The sequence below is a fragment of the Giraffa tippelskirchi genome, chromosome 3, assembly GCF_054371585.1.
Source record: "Giraffa tippelskirchi isolate mGirTip1 chromosome 3, T2T-mGirTip1v1.2.pri, whole genome shotgun sequence".
NCBI classification, from domain to species: domain Eukaryota; kingdom Metazoa; phylum Chordata; class Mammalia; order Artiodactyla; family Giraffidae; genus Giraffa; species Giraffa tippelskirchi.
The window spans coordinates 192,025,327-192,052,261 of record NC_137277.1 but is presented as its reverse complement, the minus strand read 5'-3'; the positions used below and the strand labels follow the sequence as shown (position 1 = coordinate 192,052,261).

At 52.6% G+C, this 26,935-nt stretch overlaps 3 protein-coding genes across 20 annotated transcripts in view; 1 reads left to right on the top strand and 2 right to left on the bottom strand.

Annotated features, from left to right (window-relative positions):
- FBXO42 (F-box protein 42) overlaps window positions 1-2,064 on the bottom strand; it is a 111,117-nt gene extending 109,053 nt beyond the window's left edge. Inside the window, exon 1 of the mRNA XM_081575053.1 lies at window positions 1,707-2,064. The gene's annotated coding sequence lies outside the window, so the exon portion shown is untranslated. The remainder of the gene's footprint in view (window positions 1-1,706) is intronic.
- Window positions 2,065-2,280: 216 nt separating this feature from the next.
- SZRD1 (SUZ RNA binding domain containing 1) lies at window positions 2,281-25,932 on the top strand. 12 transcript variants are annotated; one of them, XR_014078374.1, is made up of 5 exons: window positions 2,924-2,992; window positions 19,965-20,014; window positions 21,634-21,885; window positions 22,855-24,500; window positions 25,799-25,932. XR_014078374.1 is itself a non-coding variant. In XM_081575071.1 (5 exons), exons 2-5 carry the CDS (start codon window positions 14,692-14,694, stop codon window positions 22,955-22,957), a joined length of 474 nt encoding a protein of 157 aa, XP_081431197.1. In that variant the 5' UTR covers window positions 2,924-2,992; window positions 14,614-14,691; the 3' UTR covers window positions 22,958-25,932. The 12 variants fall into 12 exon arrangements, 8 of the variants coding, with proteins under 8 accessions (XP_081431192.1, XP_081431191.1, XP_081431197.1 ...); XR_014078373.1 differs by having other exon boundaries at window positions 21,631-21,885; XM_081575071.1 differs by adding an exon at window positions 14,614-14,760 and having other exon boundaries at window positions 22,855-25,932.
- A 536-nt stretch (window positions 25,933-26,468) lies between these two features.
- SPATA21 (spermatogenesis associated 21) overlaps window positions 26,469-26,935 on the bottom strand; it is a 47,672-nt gene continuing 47,205 nt past the window's right edge. For all 7 annotated transcript variants that reach the window (XR_014078371.1, XR_014078372.1, XM_081575056.1 and 4 more), the window contains one exon: window positions 26,469-26,632. Coding sequence is in view for 5 of the 7 variants with exons in the window: in XM_081575056.1 (XP_081431182.1) it covers window positions 26,581-26,632 (52 nt within the window). In the remaining 2 variants the exon portion in view is untranslated. The remainder of the gene's footprint in view (window positions 26,633-26,935) is intronic.

Here is a 26,935-nt window from a genome sequence, read left to right as displayed (position 1 = left end):
TAAATTGACCAGTCCCATGTTATTTGGGTGTTCTGGATCAATATCAGTATATTTTCGGAAAGCCTCATGAAGCCTTTCAAGAAAGGTGTATGGGCCCTCCTCCTGCCCTTGCCTTACATTCTGGACCCTCTTGAAGTTGTTTGCCCCCTTTTGCAGTCCAAACATTAAACAATCTTTGTAATGATCCAGCCTTGCTTGATCTCCTGGATCACTGGGATCCCATCCTGGTTCAGCTCCAGGAAGAGCTTGGTCTGCTGAAGTTCTGATTGGACTCTTTGGATTTATCTCACGGAGCCTTTCAGCTTCCTGACGGGCCTTATCGAATACCATGCTGCGTTCCTCTGGACTGAGGAGGACATTCATGAGGACTTGTATGGCAGCCCAGTTAGGATGAGAAACAGCAAAAATGCCTGTAAAGAGACGCTCCATCTTCCTGGGATCATCCTGATAAGATGGCATTTTAGCTTTATAATTATATAAATCTATTACTGATAAACCATGATGCATCACTCCACGTGCTCTGGATTGGCCTTGGTCATCTAAGCCAGCGGGGACCTGCCTTAGCAGAAATTGCTTTGCTTGAAGTAGAGTGTTCCCTGGGCCAAACTGAGTACCCTGAAGGGGACAGAGAAGGGAGACCGTGCCTTCGTGACCATCTGCTAAGGGCGAGTACAGAGCTGGACCAGCAGCCCGAGGAAGACTGGTAGACGTCTTGGCACTGCCTGCAGGAAGACCCGCTTCAGAAGTCGAGGGAATCACCAGAGGTGTGGACGAAGGGGCTAGCGCAAGAGGTGGCAAGGGAGGGGGTACCGAGGGAGGGGGTACCAAGGGAGAGGCTACCTGGAGAGGGGCTGAGGGAGGGGCTGCTGAGGGACGGGGCGCTGAGGGAGGAGGCGCTGAGGGACGGGCTACTGAAGGAGGTGCTGAGGGAGGGGCCGATGGTCGGGCTGCTGCAACAGGTGGCGATGAAGGGACTAGACCATCATTTGACTTTGACTCAGGTAAAAGAGACTTTTTCTGAGAGTCTTCCCTCTGACCCATCGTGTTCTCATTAATTTCCTCATACCAATTTCTCCTCTTATATAAAGTCATAAATGATTGTACATACTGGATTTCTTCCCATTTTTTCTGTCTCTTACAAAACGAGTCTAATTGTAAAATAGTATTATAGTTCAAAGACCCATTCTGGGGCCATTTTTCCCCTGACTCCAGCTGATATTTGGGCCAGACAGTGTTACACAAGTAAAGCATTTTCTTCTTTTTCATCGGCTTAGAGCTAACCCTTGACCAACTTTGAAGAACACTTTTCAAGGGAGTGTTGTCAGGTACGCTGTTACCATTCCCCATTTTAGAAGGGTTTTTTTCTTCAGGATGACCACAGCAAAATGGCAGAATACAGATTCAATCAAGTTTTTCTGTGACCATCCAATTTAACCCGACTAGCCAATTACTAACGAATGAAGCAGACACTTAACAAGAAAGTCAAGGGCCTGGGACTCTAATCCGAACTTCTGAGCACCTCAGCGGCTGTAAGCATTTTCATTTTTTTGGCCAGCTCCTGGGATCTTAGTTCCAAGACCGGGAACTGAATCCTCGCTCTCCGCAGGCGCTGTAACCTTCTATACTTAGAGAGGGACTGTAACTCATAATCCTGATGCAGTTAATAGACAATTTAGGCACAAGCGCGTTTTTACGAGGTTACTCACCCAAAAGATCCAGGAGCTGTTTCTTTCCCCAAAAGTGAAAGGAGCGCGGAGGAGCCTGGAGCGCCTCTGCAGCTGGAAGCAGGAACCCGACAGCCGAGCCTCTAGACAAATCGCGTCTAGGTGGCCATTCAGGGTCGGGGCCGAGGACCTACACCCAGCCCGAGGCTACAGGGCCTCAGCCAGACGACCACACGGCCTTAGTCCGTTTGCGATCGCCAAAAATTCTTGTCGAGCAAGGGCTCACTGCCTGGGGCGCATAGAAGCCAATGCTATGGCACCAGCTTTCGAGAAAAGAAAGAGCTTTGTTGCGAGGTCGACCAGCAAGCAGACAGGAAGGTGGACTGAAATCTGTCTCCCCGCGCCGCGGTTTGGGGCAAAACTGAAGGAGTTAGGGAAAATTCAAACTTGGCACAAGCTGATTGGCTAGTTTTCAAAGCAGTCCATATATGGTAAACAAGGTACTACGGCAGACGGAAGCCGGGTTTTTCTTTCTGAAGAACTGCTTGCGTCACCTGGTTAAGGGGTCCGTTGGCAACCACTTCTATTGTTTGGGTCCCCCAGACTGAAGATTCTCGGTTCCGTGGTCATCCAGGAAACACGGTTCCCGTCGTGCACATGCGCAGTACTGTCTCTATAAACCCTCAAGGTTTGATTAAATAACATGACACGCTCTGTCGCGTACGACTCTTTGCGATCCCATGGACTGTAGCCTACCAGGCTCCTCCGTCCATGGGATTTTCCAAGCAAGAGTACTGGAGTGGATTGCCATTTCCCTCTCCAAGGTTTGATTAATAGCCTATTTAAAGAGTCAAAACCAGTTTAAGCTGGTCAGTGTTTTACTGCCTGCTTCATTCTTTGAGGTGTAAAAATGTTTTCAGAATTTTGAGAAAACATAATCTGCAGGTTATGAAAACTATAACTTAAAAAAAGTAAATTGTTTGCCCTTAGAAAAGATGGTTCCAAAGAACACACTTCCCGTACTCAAGACGATGACTTCACAGGGACGCCAATTCAGTGCGCGTCGCCCTTAAGAAAAATGGCAACCTTCTGATTTCTCTGCCCCCTTTCAAGATGGCTTCCCCGAGGATCGTGAGCCTTGGACCGGAGCCTCTTCCGGCCTTGGAAGGGGGCGGGGTTCATTGAGCAAAGCCCTGCGTGCAGGCGCCCGCGACGGAGACGCGCTTCAGGGCGCAGGCGCACGGAGGGGTGGGGGAGGAGGGAAAGCGGCGAGTAAGATGGAAGATGAGGAGGTCGCTGAAAGCTGGGAGGAGGCGGCAGACAGCGGGGTAAGGAGGAGCCGCCGCCCCGGGGCTGGGCCGGGCGGGACCTGGCGTGAGGGAAGCCTCCGGGGAGCGGGTCTGGGGATGGTTCTCCCCGAGGAAGGGCCCCACACGCCGGGCCAGGGATGAAGGCGAGGCCCCTGGCCCCCGAGCGCCGCGAAGGCCTCTTAAAGGGGCCGCGTTCCATTTCTCCCTCCTCCTCGGCCCGGTGCGCCTCCTTCCCCCGCTGCCCCCGGGCCGACGTGCGCGCCACCGGGGCGCCCCGCCCGCCGCCCGGGGCCTCTCTGCCGGGCGCCCGCCGGCCCGCCCCGGGCTCCTGCGGTCCTCCCTCTCCCCGTCAGACCCCCCCAACCCGCGCCCAGAGCACCATTTTAAAGTTCATGTGCTCTGATGGGGAGCGACGCACCGTGTGGGGAGGGGTGCGCGCTCCAGGGCGGCAGGCGGGTCCCCGGAGAAGAGCGGGAGGAAACGCAGTCATTTCTGGACCCTCGGCTCTGCCGAGGTGCCCGCTGCTTTGTGCCATCCGCCAGGGCGGGCGAGTCAGGGCTTTTTTCCTCTTTCAGTTTTACTCTGAGCGCCCGGGGCAGGCCGGTGTCCCGGGGACCCCGCCAGAACCGCCGAGAGCCCCGGCGGCAGCCCCTCTCCCGCGGGCCCGAGCCCCGGGAGGACCTCGAAGGGTGACCGCCGGGGTTGGGGGGCGCGGTGCGTGAGGCAGCCGCTGTCCCGGCGGGGAGGGGGGAATGGCCCGTCCGGCTCTGTGCTTTGCGGGCTTTTGTTTGCCTCCGCAAGCTGTGCGAAGATAGCTTATCCCAGGCTGGAGCAGCCAGTTCGACTTCAGTTCAGTTCAGTCGCTCAGTTGTGTCCGACTCTTTGCGACCCCATGAATTGCAGCACGCCAGGCCTCTCTGTCCATCACCAAGTTCGACTTGGTTCGTGTTTAATTGGGCGTTTTCAGAGTGTGTGACTCCGTGGTGACCCTGGTGAAGGTGTGGAGGTCTTTTTGGGCTCGCGTGTTCGTGTATGTTGAGTGCATCCACCTGGAGCTCTGTGTATCGGGAATAGGGCGTGGAGAGCCGAGTGTGGCTCAGTCGTGTCAGACTCTTGCGACCCCAGGCTCCTCTGTCCATGGGATCCTCCAGGCAAGAACACTGGAGTGGGTTGCCATTTCCTTCTCCAGGGGATCTTCCCGACCTAGGGATCGAACCCGGGTCTCCTGTGTTGCAGGCAGATTCTTCACCGTCTGAGCTAGGAGGGAAGCCGGGGTAGAACGACAGGAGCTGGGTTCCCCCTCCCCCCAAGCGCCTTTGAGCGTGCTTGTCAGCGCTTGAGGAGGCCGAGAAACGGACCCTCTCCTTTAGCATTCCCTTAATGTTGAACCTTTGGCCTTGAAGTTTTTCCCAGCGGTGGTTCACCATCTCTCAGGGTGTGTGTTTGTCACTTAGCATAATTGAAGATTTGAAGAATTAACTCGTTCAGAAGGTATTGAGTACAATTCTTAGACCATCTTTCTTTAGTTTTGACTTGAGTAAGGAGAGCAATGGGAAGATTTTTATGGGGAGCAGCGGGTGTCAGCTGGGTATTTATTTGTTCAGCAAGCAGCTTGAGCGTGCTCGGCAGCGGGTTTGTGCCAGAGAATGCACAGTCTCTGGGAGAGGCGCTTACTACCTACGAATGTGAGTGAATCATTCAGAACCCCTCCTGCTGCTCCCTGCGAAAGAGCTTGGCCTATAATTTGCATGTGACTCAAATGATAAGTTTCTTGAGAATCTTGTCCTTTCTGTGTTTTTCCTCACCTGTTTCAAAGGTGCATGAGTTTCTCTTGTTAAAGAAGAAAATGAACGAAAAAATGAATGTAGGGTCCAGAAATTGAGGATTGCTTTAGTTTTTGAGAACCAGTAGAGGGCTTGGAGATAAACTAGCCCACTCTCAATTTTATAGCTGAACAGACACCAGAGATGTCAGGTCTAACTTGGATCTTTCTGGTGCTCATCCAGTATTCTTTGTACTAAGCCGTTCATAAGTGCCAGGTACAGAAATGGAGCCCAACCTTGTCACACTGACATCATGAGCAGTACTGCCAAAATGCAAGTTCCTTTATATCGCTTTTATTTAATTGAAAAGCCCTGTAGGGGTATTATCCTCTACAGGATAATAAGTAAGAAAACTGAGGTTTAGGGAAACCTGTCTGGTTCAAGGTCACGCAGATAGTAATCTTGAAGCTGGGATTTGACCTGTCTGACTCCGAATCTGGATTCTTTCTCTCGCATTTTGCTGCCTCCCACCTGGAGATCTATGGACAGTTTGGGAGTTGGGCGTTGACTTTTGTTTTTAATATGTTTGCTTTGGGCTTATACTTGAAGGCTCCCTTGAATCTGATTCCTTTTGCGAATTTCATAAAGAGTCTTGTAAATGTGCACTTTTGAAGGAGGGGATGAGACATGATGTCTGTATCATAGGGAAACTGACTACGGTGTTCCTCAGATGTAGCCAGCTGAGTATGTCAAAGCCTTAGCTTCAGGTTACCGGTCTCTCAACTGTGATAAGGTAATGAGAGTTAAATCACACACACACACACACCTCCCCTTGCCAAAATAAAAAACTGGTATGGCGAGGCTAGCAAATGGGGGTTGACTCATTCTAAACGTGAGCATTTAAACTTTGTAATCTAGAGTTCTAAACCTTGAAAGTAGAGGCTTTTGGTGACTCCCGTTCTCCGACGCCACAGAGAATTTTGCCATCATGCTAGAATTTCTTTCTTATTTGTCAGTACATCTGAGGTCATTGTTTCCGGTTTATTTTCAGAACACTCATTATCAAGTTCTGTTGTGTCCTTTGAGGGAAGACTGACTTTGAGAAACATCTCAAATATTCTGTGAATAGACTGCTTTTTGCTTTTAGTTAGTATAGTGAACACTTAACCTGATATAAAATTGTCCCTTTTCCTATTCTCCCAAGGAGTTACAGCCTCAAAAAAAGAAAAGACAATTAAAAAAATATGACTTATATTCCATCAGGGAAGTGATTCTTTAAAAATATAGTGCCTTTGGGAGAAATGAAAATGTAGAATTGAGTTAATGTTGATTCAGACTCTAAGTTGTGTCCTTATCTTAAGCACATTTCGAGGACACAGAGTGCATTGTGTAGTTTTCATGTTTCCCCCGGAATCAGGGTAACAGTTTGCTCGATATGAAAAGAGCTCATGCCCCCAGGCTGCAGCAAAGTAAGGTGTTCGCAACAGAATTAGGGCTTGATTGCAAGGTGCCAAGCCAGGAAGTGGGAGACAAGTCTCAGATCCACACCAGCTTGGTTATTTTAGATAGGAAGATTTTTTGTTTTGTTTTGGCAGCGCCTCATGGCTTGTGGGGTCTTGGATCCCCAACCAGGGATTGAACCCCAGCCCTCCATGGTGAGAGCACAGAGTCCCAGCCCCTGGCCTGCCAGGGAATTCCCTAGTTAGGAGTTTTTAAAGGGGAACGAGAGGGGAAGCTGGTGATTAATCATTCTGTTGTGATATTTCTTAATCATCATTCCAGGAGCCAGGCTGTCTATGCCTCCTACCCAGTGGTCTGTGACCTGGTGGTCCGGATGTGGAACCTGCAAAGGTCATCTTGTTCTGAAAACAACTTAGACTTGCGCATCAGTGATGTTATCAGAGGTTACATTCTTAAGACATCTGGTACTGATTAATTATTACTGTGCAAGCATGGGATAGAAGTTAGAGAAAGAAAAGGGAGAAGGGAAAAAGTTTAAAAATCAAAACATTTCTAAAAGCTAGTTAGTGGGTGTGGGTTCATATTTCTGATTGTTTGACTGAAGCTTTATACTCACTTGTTTAAACACTCAAAAAAGATACAGCCTACTCCATCTTATTGGCAATGAGCTAACCCAGTCCTAGGGGAAGGATGATGGTACATAAATGGAATTGAACTGGTGGTTAATATCAAGCATTGGCAACCTTTCTCATTTCCTTGCTTCTCAGAAGTTGCCTTTTACTCTGTTTTGTAAGGGCAAGTCATGTAGCTAATTGGAAGAAAGTGTATCTTAAGTTCAAGGACAGTGGTCTTCTGGACTAAGAATTTATGTTTACTTTCTATTCTCATTGATCAGTCATCTGAACATTAGCGCTTCAGGGATATCATGTGGTGTGTGAGTCTTAGTAAGGTGTCAGTAAGCATGGAATACTTGCTGTATTCCAGGTCCCAGGCACAGTCCAGTGAGGAGACAAGGAGGCAGCACTTTCTTTGGGAGAGGTATAGACGGGGTCCTGGGGCTGGGATCAGAGACAGTCTTGTAGGGAAGGTGATGCCCAAATTAAGATTCCAAAGCCCAGTTGAATTAAGCACTAGTAAGTCTGGGAGGACAGGTAGTGTAGGACCGGTGCACTCACAGGCAAGGAGGCAGTGAGAGGAGAATGTGCAGCGTTAGGAGAGCTGCAGGTATTTCCTTCTGGCTGGAGGGCGGGGCCTGGGCAGGGCTGATTGGAAAGTGATGAGGCCAGAGGTATACAGGGCCCGAGCGGGGGGGCCCTCCCCGTGCGCGGTTCCGGAGAGCTTGGGCTCTGTCCTGAAAGCAAAGCAGAGTGTTGGAGGCTCTTTTTTTCCGGAGAGGAGTGCGTTTTGCGCTTGTGGTTGTTGTTGTTTTGACTGTGCGTGTGCTTCCTCTGCTTGCGGCTTGCAGGGGATTCTTTCTGGCTGTGGAGCAAGGGCGTCTCCTGCTCTGGAATTCGGGCTCAGGGCACGAGGGCTCGGTGGCTGCTGTGCATTGGCTGCTCTAGTTGCAGTGTGTGGGCTTCGTTGACCTGCAGCATGTGGGAGCTTAGTTCCCTGACCAGGGATCGAACCCACGTCCCCTGCATTGGAGGGCGGCTTCTTCAACACTGGGCTACCAGGAAAGTCCCCATAGTTAGATTTTAATGTAAAAAATGAGAGCTCTGATTTGCTTAGCTTTCTTTAGAGAGGAAACCATTCTCCCTGAAGCATTCTCCTCTCACTTTGGGGTCTTCAGTGCTGCCTGTAATTGCCGTCACCGCAGAGGGTGTACACTGGGTGTAGTTAGGGGGCAAATACTAGTTACTTGGGGGCTACCTGGTGCTGATTGCCTTCTGTCTGTCTTATAGTAAAGAAGGCATTTAAGATTTATGGTATCAAAGAGCAGAAATCCAGATGTACCATGGCCACAGGAGCCATTGCTAAGCTGTTTCTGGTCCGAAAGACTTGAGTTTGTGGGACTGATGTCTTCAGAGGGGGCTTTCTATAAAGCAGTTGGCTGGTTGAGACATGATTGTGCTGAGCGGTCTGTGCTTGGGACTCTGGAAAAAAAGATGTTTCACTGTGATTTCAAAGGAAGGACACTGAGCTTCTCACTCGTAGCTGCTCAGCGCTCTTCTCTGAGTCTGCGTGGGGGTCTCGGCCCCAGCGTGCTCTGGGGGTACAGGAGCACTGCCGCGGTTGCTGTGGGTTGGAATTTGGAAAATAGCTTTTCCTTCTGCAACAGGACAGAACTGTGTGTCTTTCTAAAGCTTTGGTAAAATCCTTCAAGAGAAGAGGCACTGTTGTCTAGATCTGGTGACTCCAGTCTCCTTGGAGCCAGCCCTTTTTTCCCATTTTCCCCTCTGTGCTGCTGTGGGCCCCCACAGTTCATGTCAGTAAGGCTGTATCAGGTAGCTGGCCTTCACAAGGCGGAGTGGGTTCTTTCCTGCACACTTTCCACGGAAATAGAAATTTTTTTCCTGTCACAATAGCTATGGACTTGTTGGTTTCCTAGGAGATCAAGTTTAGCTACTTATTCCTGTGACCAAAATACAGAATGAAATTGGTTTTTCCTCAGTGGTTACTATAGAGATTGCTCTTCCCAAGTGGTTTCTAAACTCTGCTCGCCTCCACCAAGCATCCCTCTCCTTACCACCCAGTTCAGCTCTGTGCAGGATAAAGATTATAGCCAGCAGCCACAGAAGTTAGCAACAAATCCTAACAGTGGTCTCTGTGTAGGTAAAGAATCTTATCCCTGAGGGTAAGGCATTTAAAAATGTCCCTCACAGTAAGTCTTCCTCTCCCCACACCCAAAACTCTTTTCGTTACAAAATGAACACAGGAAACAGTCTTTCCTTTCAAAAAGGAATAGTAAATATTGTTAAAATGCAGCTGAAATGGCCGTCTTCAGGGATGTGGTCCTTAGACGAGACTGTGCAGGACAGTTATGACTGGAGTCTGGAAAGGTCAAGGCCGTCCTTGCTCTTCATAGACCTTGAGAGCCCCGTTTCCGGCCCTTGTGCTCTGGCCTTCTGGGATTATGAAAGCATCTGTGACCCTCCAGCCATCTGTTCTGTTCCTGCTGCTGCTGCTGCTGCTAAGTCGCTTCAGTCGTGCCCGACTCTGTGCGACCCCACAGACGGCAGCCCACCAGGCTCTGCCGTCCCTGGAATTCTCCAGGCAAGAATACTGGAGTGGGGTGCCATTGCCTTCTCCTACTCAGTCATATGTCTCACTGGTGAGTGAACAGTGCCTGTAAACCTGTGAACTCCCGGACCCACTGGCCATTTCCGGCAGGGCTTCTTAGGTAGCATGCTGCGGGCGGTCGCAGGGCTGGCGGAGCGCAGCTTCGTGCTCATTGTCCCCTCCTGCCTCAGTGACCCAGTGGCGTGTCCGGGAGAGTAGGTCACACGGGCGTCTCGGCTGAGGCTGCTGGCAGCCTGCCCCCACACTTCAGGGTCTTTCTAGACAGTTTGTCTACTGTTGCTTCTTGGCAGAGAGTTAACTAGTTACATGCTTTAAGGTGTTCAGTTGCTGGTTCCTGTGCAGTTGTGTGTGTCTTTTGCCTGGGATTCACGTCCTGCCTCTGTAGCCTAGATGATGAGCTCATGCATCTTGTGTATCTGAGAAACTTCAGCTCAGTGCTCAGGAGCCGGACGGTAGTGCTGCTGTCGGTTGTGATGGTAAGAGGGGTGACTGTGAGACGCTGGTTGGAATCTTTTTTTTTTTCTTTTTTTGAGCTGTGCTTTGGTGCTTGTGTGTTCCCCGACCAGGGGTTGAACCCAGACCTTCAGCAGTGAAAGCGCCAAGTCCTAACCTAAGTAGATCACCAGGGAATGCCTTGAAATCTTGATTATAAGTGGGAAATAACTTTTTAACATCTGGCCAAGCGGAGAGAGAGAATGTGAATAACGTGCTGAGGCCTCTTGGGAAAATGGAACAGCTCTGCTCTCTTAGGCCCCCTGTATCTGTAGGCCTCGGGTAACCTATAGCCTGTGGACTGCTTTGGGATGCACGTTGCATTTTAAATGTTGGATCTGAATGCCTTTACCTGGGTCTTGATTCCCCTTCACAGCCCCACCCTGTCACCCCCTTGCTGTCCTGCCTGTTATTGGCTCGGCCCGCTGAGTGCCATGATTCTGACTAACCTTTGGGTGTTAGAACAAAACCTGGTGTTGTGGGGGAGTAAGAGAGACTTTGTTCCCTCCCCCAAAGTCTGTAGGTCTTTGGGAGAGAAGCCTTGCTGTCTTCATTGTAAAAAGTAGCAAGAAAGGATAGGTTGCCTTTGGCAGTCAGTGACCCACTTTCTCCGTCCGTGGCAGGAGAGAAATCAGAAGTCTAGGTTAAGGGTTCAAGTGCCAGGTGTGATTTGGGGGCAAATCACTACCTACTGTCAATGAAAAATTTGTCGCTAATCTAATGGAAAATTTCATTCTAGCCAACCTGAAGATTATAGTCAGAGACAGTCTCAGAGGAGTGAGGGGGAGGCCAGTTGACGTGTGATGTGGTGAAGGGGGTGTGTGTAATTCAAGCACACATCTCAGTAGGTTACTGCCATTCTCGAGGAACGGGTATCTTAGTTAATGGTTTTAGTGCTTTTCTTAAGTATGGGAAGCTGTGAGAAGCTGGGTCCATAAAATTTTCTCCTAAAAATAGGTGACTGTCTGAGGATCAGTTCTGCCCATTTTCCCAGAGCACAGCGCCTCGCCCTGATCTCCGCCCTGCCTTCTTTCCAAGGGTGTTGGAGGTCAGTGATCACAGTGCCTAACGGCTTGGTTCTTGTAGAACAGGATGGTGGGCAACATTCTTTACTTAACAATCCCTTTTGCTTTCTGACCTAATTTCAGCCAAGGTGTGGAGGCGTTTTATGACCAATTTGCCCCAGAGTGCTTGGAACGCTCATTTCCAGGTCAGGTGAAGATTTTGTTGATAGGCCATTTAACGTGCTATTGGACTCAGCCCTGTTAACAGTAACCAAAAACTTCTGGACTGCCTGATGTACTAGTCTGTTAGGGTCCAGGAAATGGTTCCCTCTAGTTGCTTCTTCCTACATCTAGGGTTAGACTGTTACAGTCATTAATCTTACAGAGCTATATCTTTGGTCAGCTGTTTCAAGTGACCTCGTCATTAATTGTATTGAAGGGTCAGTCACGCATTTGGTAGTTTACAAAATGATAATCTTATAAAACAGGTAGAGTACAAATAACAAAGTCGCAAGTAAGTATTTATGGTGAGAACTTCCATTAGGTGTGGCCCAGTATCTCCCCAAGTTGTCTGACCTGTTTGTTCTGCACCAGTCCCTGTGTTTAAGGGAATCAATATATTGGCATTATACATAAAGTTCCCCAGAGATGTCTGTAGCTACCAAGGTAAGTGGTGGGTCATTCTGACCCCTTCCACAATTGAGGAAGGAGTCTTGTCGTCTAAGGAGTTACATGCCTGATGCCAGAAGGAAACAGGGGTGTTTATGGTTGAGCAGGTATCGCTGCTGTTGAGAAGGTCTGGTTAGTGCAGGATGCAGGCGCGCAGTGCCCGCTGGGGGGGAGGGAGGAGACCCAATGGACGGGAAGATTCTGGTTAAATTTTTGTCTTGCCTTAAAATTTTTGTTTCATTACTACCTTTCAACTTTGTTTTCCTCATGTGTAAAACTAGATTAATAAAAATCTACCTTGCCTAGTGATAAGAGTTAAATAAAGTTATCCCTGAGTAAAAAGATCATTCTGGCTGCTCTGTGCAGAATAAACTGTAGGGGCAAGAATGGAAGCACAGAGACTAATCAGGATACTGTTGGTAATTGAGACCAGAGTGGTCACAGCAGCAGAGGTACTGAGAAAATTCAGCATACATTTTCAAAATAGAACCAACAGGATCTGCTGATGTGGGTGTGAAGAGGCCTCAGAGTGAGTCCAGAGTCTGCCCTGAGCCCTGGAAGACGGGACTTGCTGGAACGGGGTGGGAGGAGCAGGTTTGGGTGACAAGGTAAAATCAAGAGTTCGTTTTGGACACAGTAGGCTGAGGTACCTTTTGAAATCCAAGTGGGACTGTGTATATGAATGATTTTAAAGCTGTGGAACTAGATGAGGTTACTAAATAAGCCAACCTGGAAACAGAAAGGGCAAACTCTCCAACCTCAAGGGATCAGGAGAGGAAGAGGAACCTATCTTGTTATAGAAGAAATCAATACAAAGTGTGAGAGGGAATTCCCGGGAGAGTAGTGTCTGGGAGGCTGAGTGAAGAAAATGGTTTATCCATTCTGTTTATAAAAGCTTACTTCAGCTTTAAAAATGCCGTAAGGCAGGAGCATTGAGCAGTGCCGGGTCAGGTGAAGGTTTGGAATTGGCCAGTACATTTAGCGGCACTGCAGGGTATTGGCGACTTTGACAGGAACAGTTTTGGAGGGACAGTAGAGCTTAGAGAGCTGAACTGAAGTGAGGGGGAGAATGTTACCCAGATCAGGGCCTGAGCCAGATGTTGGGTGCTGAGTGAGTGCTAGTTGCTTTATGCTGACATGACAAGTAGGACCCACCAGAATGGGTTTTGCACATCACTAACCACCATGCCTCTTGGGTCCTTCAGGCACTCAGTCACTAGTAGCTGGCAGATGAAATGGACAAGAGGGATACTTGTCATTCTGAGGTTAGGTCTAAAGCAGTGTTACCCAACAGAAGTATCCAGCAAGCCACATAGGTAATGTCAAGTTTTCTAGAAGCCATATTTGAAAAGTATAAAGAAACACATGAAATTAATATTTTTAATTCAATATATACAGTGGCAACCCACTCCGGTGTTCTTGCCTGGAGAATCCCACGGACAGAGGGGCCTGGTGGGCGGTGGTCTGTGGGGTCGCAAAGAGTCGGACACAACTAAGCAACTAACACACACACATACAAAGTAGTATCAAATCAACATATAAACAATATTGAAAATACATTAATGAGCTACGTTACACTTTTTTTTCGCTGAGACTGGGCAATCAGCTGTGATCTGGCCCTTAAAGCACGTCTCAGTTTGGACCAGCCACGTGTCAGATGCACACCAGCCACATGTGGCAGTCGCCACGGTGCCCAGAGGGTCCAGCTGGATCGGATGCAGAGGAGAGTGTGCCCAGAGGACTCCCTCTTTCTGGGCAGGCGCAGAGGGATCCAGAAAGCTCTGTTGAACTTGGAAAAGAAAGCAGGAAGTGGTTGTCCCTTCCAAGCAGATAGAAATTGTTTGGTCTTTACTGCATGCCACCCCAGAGCCCTTTGCGGTTTTCTGGCGCCCCTGACTTCTTCCAGTTCATACCTTGCTGGCCCTAGGAGTGACAACTAATTTTCCACAGTAGCTTTTTGAGTAGTATTGATACCAACTAATAAGAACCATTGCTGACTGCAGCTGAAGTAATCTCAGATGACTTTCTAAACCTAATCTAAGGTTACAGAGATGGGTCCATTATCAGATGCCTTTCTAGATTCGAATGTCTCTATTGAAGAAATGTCTGTATTTGGGGTCCCTTTTTTTCTTTCCCTCTCATCTTACTGTCACTTTCTCCCCAGCGTCTCTTCTCCTTTAAGTTTCTGCAGCTCTCCCGGGCTTCTGATGGCAGGGTCGTCGCCTTTTCATTCTCTTCCCCAGACAGTGTTTGTACACCTTACATGGCAGCCGTGGTTTATCTGCCGCTGCCTGGCGAGGCTCTCCCCGTCAGCAGGGACTGCCTTACTCATTTCGGTCTAGCTTGATAGTAGGTTTTCCATAAATGCTTGTCTCCGGCTTTTTTTTTTTAATCACAGTGAAGCAAAAGGAAAATGGCCTTGAGATACGTCAACAAAGCATAGGTTTCCTCAGGGAGGGAGCTTTAGAACTTGGTCCTGTGCCCCACAGTGACCCACATAATTAAAGTGGGATGTCTTTCCTGGCTGTGGGAGTAACAGGAAGGCGGAATGCCTGGTGGGAAATGGAACCTTCAAACAGAGGCAGCTGGCGGCTTCGCTGCGCTCACACAGCTCTTCTTTGTCTCTCAACTTCTGAATTCTGCCTTCTGCTCTTCCTGATTTACCAAACCGTGTTTGCTCAGGAGCTATTATTATTGTTATTGAACCTGACAGTGATCCTGAAGCATCGCTGTCAGGTCACACCTAGGGGGAGACGACTGTGGGTGTCCCCCTTCCTGGAGTCAGCGGGGGGGTGGGGCAGCAGAAGCCTTGGAGACGGCCAGTCTCCCCCCGCCGGGGCCGGACCGTGTCTCCGCCATGCCAGTGACGTGGAGAGAGGCAGGGGTGAAGCGCCGTCACCAAAGTTGGTGTGAAGGTTGTTTGGGAAAGCTGTGAATTGCACATCTGGACTTGAAATAGCCAGGGGTGTGCTTTAAAAGTTATGGAGACCTTTTTATCTTGCTTTAGACCAGATTCTGCTGGTGCCACCCATGAAACCAGTCCATCCTAAAGGAAATCAACCCTGAATATTTATCGGAAGGACTGATGTTGAAGCTGAAGCTCCAATCCTTTGCCCGCCTGATGCGAAGAGCTGACTCATTGGAAAAGACCCTGGTGCTGGGAAAGATTGAGGGCGGGAGGAGAAGGGGACGACAGAGGATGAGATGGTTGGATGGCATTACTGACTCAGTGAACATGAGTTTGAGCAAAGTCTGGGAGACAGTGAAGGACAGGGAAGCTGATGTGCTGCAGTTCATGGTGTCGGATACAACTTAGCGACTGAACAACAAATACCCGCAAGTTGTTTTTGTTTTATTCCTAAATGAAATTGAGGCCCTCGTGGGAGGAGACAGACTCCTCCCGGGTGTGTGGTGTGGAGACAGAGGTGCCTCCTGGGGAGACTGCCCCCGGGAGGCCCTGGCAGAGGCCGTCTGCTCGCCAGGGCCTGGGCGCTGATGTCACGCCAGCACCTAGAGAGGCTCGGCCTGGCGTGGACCCCGGCTGCTGCAGTGGGAGTCCAGGGGTCTGAACGCCAGTGGAAGGCGGTCTCACCGTTCATGCCTTGATGGCATTTTCTCTTGACTTTTCATCACTACCGGTCAGGCTCTGTCTCTGAGAGGGATGCTGTCTCTTCAGCTCCCCCCAGGGTCTACTTACAGATATGTGGTTCCCAATTTGGGAGAGCTGGATGAGATCACGTGAGCCTGTGGGGCATAGTGGTTCACAGGGAGCCCAAGATCAGTCATTCCGCCTTGAATTTAAGAGGAGAATCAGAAAATATCAACTTCTGAAATGGAAACTGACAGAGACACAAATTGTGCTCAAAAAGTCACTTAAATAGTAACTGTTGCTGATAAAAAGATGTTGCTTCCTAAATCAGAGCCTAGACCTCTTAGACCTCTTAGACAAGATTACTTGCATTCTTTGAAGTTGTGTTGGCTGCCTGGTGACCGGAGGGTCTGGGTTTGGGTCATAAGAGAGGGGTGCTGTGGCAGGGCGGCCCGGCCCATCCTCTGACCCCAGGGGCCGGTGAGGGGGCCCTTGGAAGCTGGCAGCAGCAGGCAGGTCAGGCTCCTGTTACACACACACCGTGTAACAGGTCAGGGTCTGGGTTTGTTCGCTCTGTCTGTTGTGAGTGTGGCTAGCGGGGGTCCGCTTCGCCGTTCCCAGGTGAAGCAGTACGGCCGGAACGATGCTGTTCTTACTGCACTTCGCGCCAAGGCCCAGAGGAGCCTGTTTCTCTCCTCTGCCTTTTTCCTCACCTCTTCCCTTCTCACTTTTCTTCTCGCCTGTCCACCTCTGTTACAGGAGCAGGGCTCTCACTGTAGGCTGCCTGCCCTTGTGCACACGTCCTGACCCTCTCTTCCTTTGGAAGGTGGTGGAGTGTCACAGTTGAGACTGTTAACGGTGTCTCCTTCCGCTCCTGTGCGTCCAGCCCGGCCTTCTGCTGGAGGCCCCCGCGAGCACACTCGTCGCGGGGTCAGGGCCTCAGCGCTCAGTGGTGCTGTGCGTCTTTCTCGGTGCGTCGGATTTGCAGACCTTGACACCTCGTGTTGCTTGTCTTGTGGCTGTGACCTCCCTTCTGTCTTATAAGGACCAGCCTGTCCAGAAGCACCTTGCTGCCCACGGTGGCTCTTCACGACTCCCCGACCCTAGGCTGCTTTCTTTCTGGGTTGCTTATTCTTGCAGACCATGCAGCATGGACCTCATTTTGTAGAGGTGTAGTTCCTCAGGTGAAGGGGCGCCTGTGCTTGGTAACAGCAGATCTTTTGCTTAGAATTTTGACCCAGAGAGAGGAGTCTGTTCAGTGCCACTTGACAAAAAATAAAGAGCTTTTCCGGAAGGAGAAGCCACAGGAAACAGGACTTTCTTAGCCCCTCACCTGTGATTACTTACGCCCGAACACTTGCTTTGTGCCCCGGTGACCCTCCCTCTCTCAGAGTCGAGTTCCAGTGCTGAGCTTATGGGTTTCTTTCACTAGCCATGGAGGTTGGGCCTCTGACACAGGAGCCGTGACCGTGGGCCAGGCCTGTGTGCATCCCTGTGAAAAGGGGAGGTGCCCTTAGCTGACTAGATTCCTTGTTGGGGCCCACACTAGGAGCTTCCTCAGGCCTTCTGAAGCCGATGGAATTCCTTCGGGCTGTTGCCTCTCTGGAGGAGACCAGCGTTCTCCTTGTTGTGCGCCCTGTAGGAAAGTTTCCACTGGGTCCAGCTCTTCAGAGCACGGGTCAGAGAGTGGAAAGATTGCAAGGGCCTGTCCAAGGAGAGAATGGACTGACTCATGATACCTGGACAGACTCCAGCGGGAGACGCAGGGCCTTCTCTAGCTGCTGGCAGAGCACCCGGCTCCTGCAGATGGCTCTGGGCACGCTGGGGTGCAGCAGGCCCGCTGGAGGCGGCCGGGACCCACTTTCCACCAGAGCTGTTGGCATCATACCCCATCCTCCCAACTGACGGACGAGTTCCTCCTCAACCCTGATAAACCATCCTGCCCGAGGCAGTGGAGATTAATGCGAGTATTAGTTACTGGAGTGTGGGGGGCAGAGTAGGATCCAGGGGCTGGGAGGAGCGGGCTCGGTGTCCGCTGGCTCTCCCGGCACTGCCGTGACCTCGGGGGAGCTCTCTGACGAGAAAGAGTAAAGCTGCTTTGTCTCAGGCAGCGTTGGTGTGACTGGAGAGAGAGTGTTTGGGAAGGTGCGTTGGCAGCCCTGAGGCGCTGCGGCCCGCGTGCCCTCTTGAAGGGCTTCCGTCCAGCAGCCTCTGGTTGCTGGCCTGGGCAGCTTCCCTCTCTTCCCGTGGGCCCTGGAGGAAGCAGGGAGCAGTGCCCTCCTGAGAGGGAGCCTGGATGGGACCGCTCAGGTTCAGTCATTGCAGTGTGTATTTTCCATAGTGCTTTAAAAAATCCGCTAACGTATTACTAGGTCCATTTGCCTCTTATTTGGTCCTCACAGCAATATGAAAGCAAGAGTTCTTGTAATGAAGTTTAAAAATTTAGAGGTTTCCCATAAAACTGAAACAGCAGCTCTGGCCCTGTCACCCGGGGCGCGGCTGCCTGTCTGCGGGACTGGTGCTCCCTGGTCCCTTGTAGCCCCTCCCCTCACCACTGTGCTCCCTTCAGAGGGAGTTTGGGTACTTGTCCGCCTGTGGAGGCATTTGATTTGACCCGTTTGAAGACATCTGAATCCCACGGATGTGAAACCTTGCATTTATGATGGAGGAACTTGAATAGGAAGTCTCACTTTCAGATTGTAGCAAAATGACACAAAGTTTAAAACTGCGTTATTTGTGAAAAGCCCTTAAAGGTTGGTGGGCATTAGTCTAACATGAAACATACTGTTTACTCAGGCAGTAACACTGTCATTAATCCTGAAGTTTAGAAGAATTACATTACCGAGTGTGCTGTGGGCGTAGATTTTCTTTGAGTGCACGTCTGTGTGTTCACAGAAGACATCTCGGTCATTCTCTTAACCCTCCATGCACTATTTCTGTTCAGTCGTTGACAGCCATCAGGCCCCGGGTTGTGTTCCAGGCTTGAGTGAGAGGCTTCATTCTTGGGGCTTCCTACCCCCTCCAGAGAGTTGGGGGTGCCCTCAGAATACAGTTTGTTATGCTTGCTAAATATAGTTTTGAGTCTTTCATAAAAACAAAACACATTAAACACAACTCAGCACCAGTCATATCAGTGTCAATTTAGATTCAGCGTCATGTCATTAGGCTTCACGTGGTTTACAGGGGACAAAAATAGGGGCGTGGAAGGGAGTAAAGAGAGGGAAAAACATATTCCGGGTGATATCAACCAAAAGAAAACTGGCATAGCTTTATTAATGTGAAATCATAGATTTTAAGGTAGAGATGGTCACTTCACAATGGTAAGCTTTAATGTACTAAAAGGAATAATTATTGATTCTTTCTTTAGTCTATAGATCAAACAAATCAATAAGATTGTAGAAGATTTGAACAATACAATTAACCAGCTTGAACTGTAGCCATCAACTATATTTCAGGACATAATTTGTGAAAACTAGCTCTGGGCTCTGAAGTTTTTGAAAAAAATATTTCAAAAACTTTTCAGGCCATCATTCTTAACATTTTGCAAGTACTAGACTCCTTTGAAAATCCCATCCATCTTACTAGATCAGGGTTTCTCAACCTTGTCACTGTTGACTTTTGGGGCTAGATGATTCTTTGCTGCGAGGCTGTTCCGTGCACTGTAGGATTTTAGTGGGATCCTGGTGGGCATTTTCGCCCACTGGATGCCAGCACACCTCCCCTCCAGTAATGACACCTGACAAATGTCTCCAGACATGGCCAAACGTACCAAAGTCACCCCAGGTTGAGAACCAGTACATAATTTTGCATATGATTGCTCCCCTCTCCAATAGCTAGATGGTCTTAGAGCCCTCCCTGAAAACGGTTGAATGGAACATTTTTAAGACACACAGAGGGGGACAGCTGAGGATTCCGGAGCCTGGGCTGTGCCCCGCACCGCTTCGCTGTCCCGCGCGTGCAGACTCGCACACCAAGCTCTGGGGGCAGCCTGCAGTTCTGGTGCTGAGGTTTGTAGGACTCTGACTCCCATCCGGTTGTGCAGATGGTAGGCTTCTCTTCTGTTCTAGGCCCTTTGCTAGGTGCTAGTCATAGAGTTCTAGTCCATACAAGTAAAAAAAAAAAAAATTGATTGTAAAATATGTGATACACGGGCTCATGAAGGGAGAGCGTATGTCTGAGGAGCAAGTGAGGACCTATATGGGCGCAGAGGAGACTTCAGAGAGGAGAGGCGGATGCTCAAGCTGTGTTTTGCAGGATAACTGGGAGTTTACAAGGGGGTGGGGACTGGAGGCAGGGGCTCGGGGGTTGGCCAGCTTGGTTCTTCAGTGGTGTGACAGGAATAGGAGCTAAAGGAGTGTGTGGGTGAGGCGTGCTTAGGGCTTGGACCGGACCCGGCAAGCAGTTGAAGCGTCTTAAGTGGGGAAGTGACACAGTCAGGCTTATGTTTGGAAAGTTGATGTGAGTGGCTCTTTGGAGGACAGGTTTGTGGCCAGGAGACTGATTGGAGGCCATGCAAAGAACCCAGTTGAAGGATGGGGTCTAGAACTCTCACCGCAGCCTCGGGAATGGAGGGGGACAAACCTGCAGGGAGTCAGGGCCCCAGGCCCCAAGCCCCAGAGGCTCGTGAAGGGAGGGCTGTACCCACGGCTTCTAAGGATACACTGTCGTCCCTGGACAGAGGACGCTGCCATTAGCTCTGAAATTAAAGACATAAGTTTTTATTTGAGAGAGATTTTTTTCCACTTTTTATATACATTTTTTTCCTCTAGGAAATAGACAGACGGTTGGAAAAAAAACTGAAGATCACACAAAAGGAGAGGTAAGGCTGCTGTCTGGTCTGAGGGCTCACGCTCTCTGCCGTGAGAGCTGGGCAGTCAGTGGCATCTCCAGCTGGCCATTAGGTGTGGCAGGTCAGGCTCATGGGCAGCGAACGCTTCCTTTAGGGTCAGACACGGCGGCTGTGGGAGTGAGGCTGGAGTGGTCACCTGCGTCCTGCGTTAGTGGGCCCCCCGTGTTTTGAGGCGGTCTGACAGAAAGGGGGGTGGTGACACGTCAGAGGCTGGGCCCGGAGGCTGACTCTGAGGTGTGGAGCACGCTGTCTCCTTTCCTGGACATCATTTTCTTTCTCTGTGACACAAGGGGCTTGGGCAGGTGATTCCCCTGGGCCCTCCACGACTGGGTGGCTTAGGGCATTACGAGGGCGTTGGGAAAAAAAGATTCTCGGGAGTTCTTCAAGACCTTTAAGGATCGCTTTTCCCCACTCAGGCAGCCGAGGAAGTGGGCTTGCAGAGCAGGTGCAGGTTGACTTGAGCGGTCTGTCTTAGCCCTGGTGACCTGTCAGCGTCCCGCGGGGAGGAGGAAGAGAGGCCCTCTGCAGGCTTGCCTAAGTTGTCCCCGGGGGCCTGGGGGGCCCTGCCCACCTCTCTGAGCAGAGTGCTGGCTCCTTGTCTGTCTGCGCGCCTGGTCACAGCGCCCTTTCCATCTGCCCTGTCCCCCCCCAGACCCGCTCCAGGCCCTGTGGCAGCAGCCCCCCCCCCCCCGCCCAACCCCTCCTGACAACAGGGCCCTGAAAGCAGGCCCCTGGGGGCTGTTTGGTTCTGAGGAGAAGCTAGGTGACCGCTCGGGGAGGGTCTTCGTGGCCCTTCCCGCCCGGAGCCTCGCTCTGCGCTGGCTTTTGTCTCTTCCCTCTCCCCGTTCTCTGCCCCGCCCTTGTGTCCACCCGGCCCGCCGTGCACACCCCAGCCTTGGACGGTGCTTTTCCCTGGAGTGCTGCCAGGCGCGGTCTCCATCGCGCCCACTCCAGCCCCGCCGCGTCCAGCAGCCCGGAGAGCCCTGGTGCGTGTGGGAGGGTCTCTGCCCAGGAGCTCTTCCCAAGGGGCCGCCAGCGTCTGGGAGGCACAGCTCCCTCAGCGGAAGGCTGAGGCCGTGTGGCCAGTCCCGTCTGGATGCCGGTCAGGGCATGGGGCTGGCCCCCTGGAGCGTCGGGTCTGAGCGCACGTTGGGACCTTGACTGGCAGTGAGTGCTTTGCCGACCCCCAAGCTAAGGGGCTCCCCCCTACCAGCCTGTTACATTCTGGTCTGCGTAGGGAAGCTGGGGTTTCTATCTGAGGCTGTTGGATTCTGGACAAGAGATGTTTTGCCACAGGAGCCAAATTCTGGTGGTTGTGACAGTGATGAACAGGAGGAGAGAAGTCTCGGAATGAGCTGGTGTTCCCGCCCCCCTCGCCTGGGGCTGGGGAGCAGACCTGTGGCTGTGTGAGCTTAATAGGCAAGGTTGCTCTTGGGCGAAAGGCTTCTTGAGTGAGGATTTCGGTGTCTGGTCGGAGGCCAGAGACTAATGAATAGGCTTGGGAGGGGATGGTGCGGGGGCGGGGGGGCAGCTAGGGCCCCCTCATCGAGGACAGGACTTCTGAGGCTGTGTTTGCTCTTCGTCAGCAGGAAATCCAAATCTCCTCCCAAAGTGCCCATTGTGATTCAGGACGATAGCCTTCCCACGGGGCCCCCTCCACAGATCCGCATCCTCAAGAGGCCCACCAGCAACGGTGTGGTCAGCGGCCCCAACTCCACCAGCAGGCCGGCCCTCCCGGTCAAGTCCCTGGCGCAGCGGGAGGCGGAGTACGCGGAGGCCCGGAAGCGGATCCTGGGCAGCGCCAGCCCGGAGGAGGAGCAGGAGAAGCCCATCCTCGACCGGTGAGTGTGGGCGGGGGCTGGCGCGGCCCCCGGAGGAGGAGCGAGGCCGGCGGGGCGGGGCGGGGCGGGGCCGCGGCGCGGGCTTGAGTCACCGTGGGCGGAGTTTGAGCCCACCCCCCTCTGCCGCTTCCTTCTGCTTAGCTTAGACCTCACCGCCTAATCTGAGAACGGGTGATGATCGCCCGCCTCATCCCTTTATTGCACAATTAAATGACAAGTGAGTTGCCGATGTTATCTTCCGGGTCTCATAGGGCCCACGCTGATGTTTTTGTGAATTTTCTAAATTCTTTTTTATTCGTGGCATTTTTCCCTCTGCAGCCCTAGAGGTTGCATTATGTTGTAAATTTGTCACCTCCCGGTAAAGCAGTATTTGTTAAAACAGCCTCTTTGGGAGGGAGGGGGTATTCTGAGGCTTGGAGTACTAATCCGTACCATACTTCTGTGCCTTCATTACTTTGATGGACTTCCGTTATCTCTCCTCTAAGCCTTCATTTGGCAAAGTAGAAAAAGTCCATTTTCTTTCAGTTCTTCACAGTCGCACGAGTTAGCCATTACCGCAGTGATTTGGACAGGAGCGGCAGGGCGGGGTCACTGCTGACCCTTGGTCAGAGGTCTTAGCCTCGGCCCGGCCTCTGGGGAGCCTGGCCCACCAAGGTCTGTGGGACATGTGCTCTCATGGTCACTGTCGCTGCCCCTGGACAGCACGGGCCCCGGGGCACTCCCCCCCCCCCCCCCCCCCGCCGCCAGAGTGCTGCGGGCGCTAGTGAGCAGGGACCGTCCACCCCACCTGCCCTCGGGGGCTTCCCAGCTTGGAGGTGCACTGAGTCTGCTCGCTAGAGAAGCAGGCTCATGGGGCCAGAGTCAGCTGGGAGCCACTGGACTCCACCCCAGACGCAGGAGTTGACTTTTAAGATCTGGGCGCCTCTCCTTTGCCCTTTCTCAGGCCTCCCTCTGGTCTTCTTCCTTCAGGCCAACCCGGATCTCCCAGCCGGAAGACAGCCGGCAGCCCAACAATGTGATCAGACAGCCTCTGGGTCCTGATGGGTCCCAAGGCTTCAAACAGCGCAGATAAACGCGGGCTGCCAAGGATGCCGCCGCCCGCCGCGGGTCGCACTGCCGGGGCAGACCGCTGGACTCGAGCAGAGGGAGCGACCGACTGACTTGCACTGTGATCCCCTTTGCTCCGCCCACTGTGACCTTGACCCCCATGCACTGTGACCTCCCTTCCCCCTCTTCCCACTGCGATTGCCGTGTCTACAAGGGCTGTCCCCAGTCAATGGAAAGGGAAAGGGTGGGGGTTAGAGGAGGGTTGGGGGACCCACCAGGGACTCAGAGTAGAGAGTCAGGCAGTGCCACTTGGCCACTTGGGGTGAAGCCAGTGCCAGCAATAAGTTTATCATGCTCGTTAATTTGGGATCTCGAAACTCAGGGGAGGACTCCCGTCCCCCCACCCTCCAGTGCATGCCTTCACCACTTAAAAGCAAGTTCCATTTGAAAATATCCTTTCTTTTTTTTTCTTTCCTTCCTATTTTTGTTTGTTTATACAAATATTTGATTTGCAAAAAAAAGTGCATGGGAGAGGTTTTAGCAGTTTAATGAATTTTTAATTGAGAAAGGGTAGTTTGGTAGTCTACTTAAAAGTGTTTCTGGGAAATTCACTAGAAACATTAACCAATAGGATTTTGGTGAGCTTAGCTTCTGTATTCCTACTGCCACCCAGAAAGGGGCGGGGCTCTGCAGCCCCCAGGACAGATGAGCACCGAGGCCTATACCTCCCTCCCCCAGCTGCGGCCCAGGGCCTCTGGGCCCTGCCTGGATACTGGGCTAGCTCTGCAGGCTCAGAGAGCCTGGGGAGGGTGCCAACCCCTCACCTGTAGTATTTTGGGAGATGGAGAAAGTGAACCGACTTCCCCTTCCCAAACCCCTCAGGGTGGTTCCCTACCAGCCAGGCTTACTGCTTCCAGAGAGGGCGGGGAGTGAGGCTGCCCCCCAGGCTTCAGAAGTGAGGGCTGTGAGACTTGCTCAGTGTTTTGTCAGCACAAGGAAAGCCGGAGCGAGTCTGACTCCAGGACTCTGAGCCTCCTGCTGAGTGTGGTCAGAACGTAGGTGGATCTTCCCGCTCCCGCTCCGGCAAGACTTAGAACTAACTCTCATGAGTCTGTGGGGTGCCATCGCTATTGATGGCATCAGCTTGGTAACTCTACCCAGGACATTTCCCTTGTGAAATCACTACCTTAGAGCAAACCATTCTGAGTACGTTTGGGGAAAAACAAGCTGTGCATTGCAAACGTTGGTAATGACAGACTGGTTCCCCCTGCGCCTAGGCTACCCTCCACCCCTCTTTTCCAGAGCAAGGGCCTGGAGTGAAGGCAGTTTCCCCTCTGTCCTTAAAGCCTGGAGATTGGCATTGGCTCTTTGAGGTGGAAGAGGCTTAGAGGGCTCCGCCCAGAGCAGCTGTGTGTGCACCATCTGGCCCCTCTCAGGCTTCCTGACCTCTTCTGTTGCACTGCGCCTTACATCCCTCAGCCAGCCAGGCGGCCTCCTCGCTCGGCAGATGAGTTTCGGGGCAGTTGGTGTGACGTCTGTGCTCGGGGCAGCTTGCGCTGGCCACGGTGGTGAGCCAGGTCTTGCAGGCTCCCTCCCGCCTTTGGTTCCCCTGCCCTCACCTCACCCCGTGGGGATGTCAGCGGGGCCCAGCAAGCCTTGGCCCGTTGCGTCTTCTCCTTAGGAGGGGAGGTCAGGCGTCAGCTGAGTCAGCAGCTAGTCCATAGCACGGGCTTACCCCTGTGTGAAGCCAGGAAACGGTGTGTGTGCAGAGCTGGAACGCGGCTTCAGCCAGTGAGCCTGCCGAGTGCTGAGTGGGGCCACAGGCTGTCCTGAGGGAAGTGACCTCCGGGAGCGGGCGGGGGGAAGGCTGCTGCTGTCTTCACAGCCCGGCCGCCCTCACCAGGCGTCCACGTCCTAGACGGACAGTGTCCGTCCGTCACGTGACAGTGGTGTCTGGCCCAAGATGAGACTGTCCTTTTCAGTTGGAGAAGGTACAGGGGTCGGCAGGTGGGAAGGCCAGAGGTGCTGAGGGTCCCACCGTTGGGACCACCTGCCCTCGCTCCCCTCTCCTGGCGGGGGCCCAGGAGGCTGGCTGACGGGTGTCTGGGTCAAGGAGGTCGTGGGGCTGCCGCTCCCGCCTCCCTCCGGCCAAAGATGGGGCTCTGCCCACCGCGTGCCTGTCTCCACCACCAGCAGCCATATCCTGGCTTCCCAGACGGAGAGGTGACAGGCACAACTTTTAAAAGAAATGAAATGGGAAACTCTTGTGTTGGGGGGAGGTGGGCGGGTAGATGGGAGAACGGTTTGGACTTTGTGTGTGTGTTTGTGGGTTTTTTTCTTTTTGTAGTTGTCTGTAACTTTCCTTAAGTGCTTTTTTTTTTTAAGTAAGCTGCAGGCTTTGGCTTGGAAAACCCTGGGGGGGCGGGGCAGAAACCTGAGGCTGCTGCCCCTTATCTGCCTCCGCGGTTCTGTACCCCCCCCCCAGCTCCTCCCTGACCCCCGGGCCAGGCCTGAGACCTCCCAGCTAACCGCTTCCCATGAGCCACTACTCTGACGTCAGCCTATAACCAAAGGAGCTGGGGGTCTGGGCCTGGTGACCAGCCCTTCTCCGCCCACTCAGTCAGGGTGCTCCCCTCCTGCAGGCAGGAGGCAACACCCGATCTGCTCCCCTCAGCCCCTTCCAGGGCCCCCCGCCCCGCCCCCCCTGCTCGCCCCGCCTGGGGACACACTGCTCAGGGATGGGCCAGCAGGGCTGCCCCGGCCTCCCCGTAGGCAGAGACTCTGGAAGCCTCTGGGGTCCTGTTTCAGCCATGCGGGCCCCGGGGTGCACGCGGCCCCTCGGGCGTCTGAACGGGGGGCCCGGGAGGGAGCCTGCCCCCTGCCGTCCTGCTCTGCCGGCCTGGCAGGCATGCCCACCCCCACCCGCACCGCGGGCTCCTGAGTCGGCAGATGAGGCATTTTATAAATTGTATTTTAAATACATGTTTTAAACTTGTCAAAGCCTTGTCCTCATTTCAGTCTCTGACCTTCTAACCTTTCGCTGCGGCTGCGTGTTTAACCGCTGGGGAGCAGTCTGTGCCCAGTCCCAGGAGGTGCTCCCTGAGGAACAGGACTGGGGTGGTGTGTGGACTGGGCCCAGGACCCACACCCATAGACTCCAAGGGAAGGAGACCCCTGTGTCTCAGCCCCCGTGGGCCTCCCCACCCCCCACCCCCAGCCCAGCCGCCTTTCCGTGGGCTGTGCCTGTGTGAGAAGCCAGGGTCTTTCCCAGGCACATCCCTTATATTCACCGTTCCCTTCAAGCAAGTGGGAAGAATTCCTGCCCTTGGGGGCCTCCTAGTCCGAGGCCTGGAGACACTCATCCGAGGACAGTCCCCTTCTGTGCTTGGAGCGAGCACCGAAGGTCCAGACTTGCGCCCCCAGGGCTGCTTCCAGCCTGACCCTCAGCAGGGTTTCATGGCGAGTCCACCTTCAAGGGCTCGGGAGCCTGAGGGAGACTGAGGCCCTGCACTCTGAGAGCCGGGTGGTACACAGGCTCAGAGGCTGAGGTTCTTGTTTATTGGCTTACCAGGCCACAAAAGAAAAATCCAGCAGCAGTCCCTCCCTGATGACCCATCTGTCTGCAGGCAGGGTCAGGACTCGGCAGGGTCAGTGGGTTCGAGCCGGCACAGAACTGAGGCGGCTGGGTTCCCTGGGTTCCCTAGGGCGAGAGGCAGGAGAGAACGGCAGGATGGAGGGAGGGAGCCACCCCGTCTGCCCAGGGCAGGGATGGAGCCACAGTCAGGCTGGGGGCCCGATTCATCCCAGCATGCCTAGGGAGGACCGCTGCAGGCAAAGCTCACATCCACCCGGCTGCTGAGCCGGTTTCCTACTACGAAAGCGGAATCAGACTCAGGCAAAGAACTTGAGAGTTAAACCCTCTGCGTGAGAAAGGCAGGTAGTGCCAGGGAATCCCGGGCACCGAAAGGCATAAGTTCCCCGACTTGGGAACCATCTGCCCGGT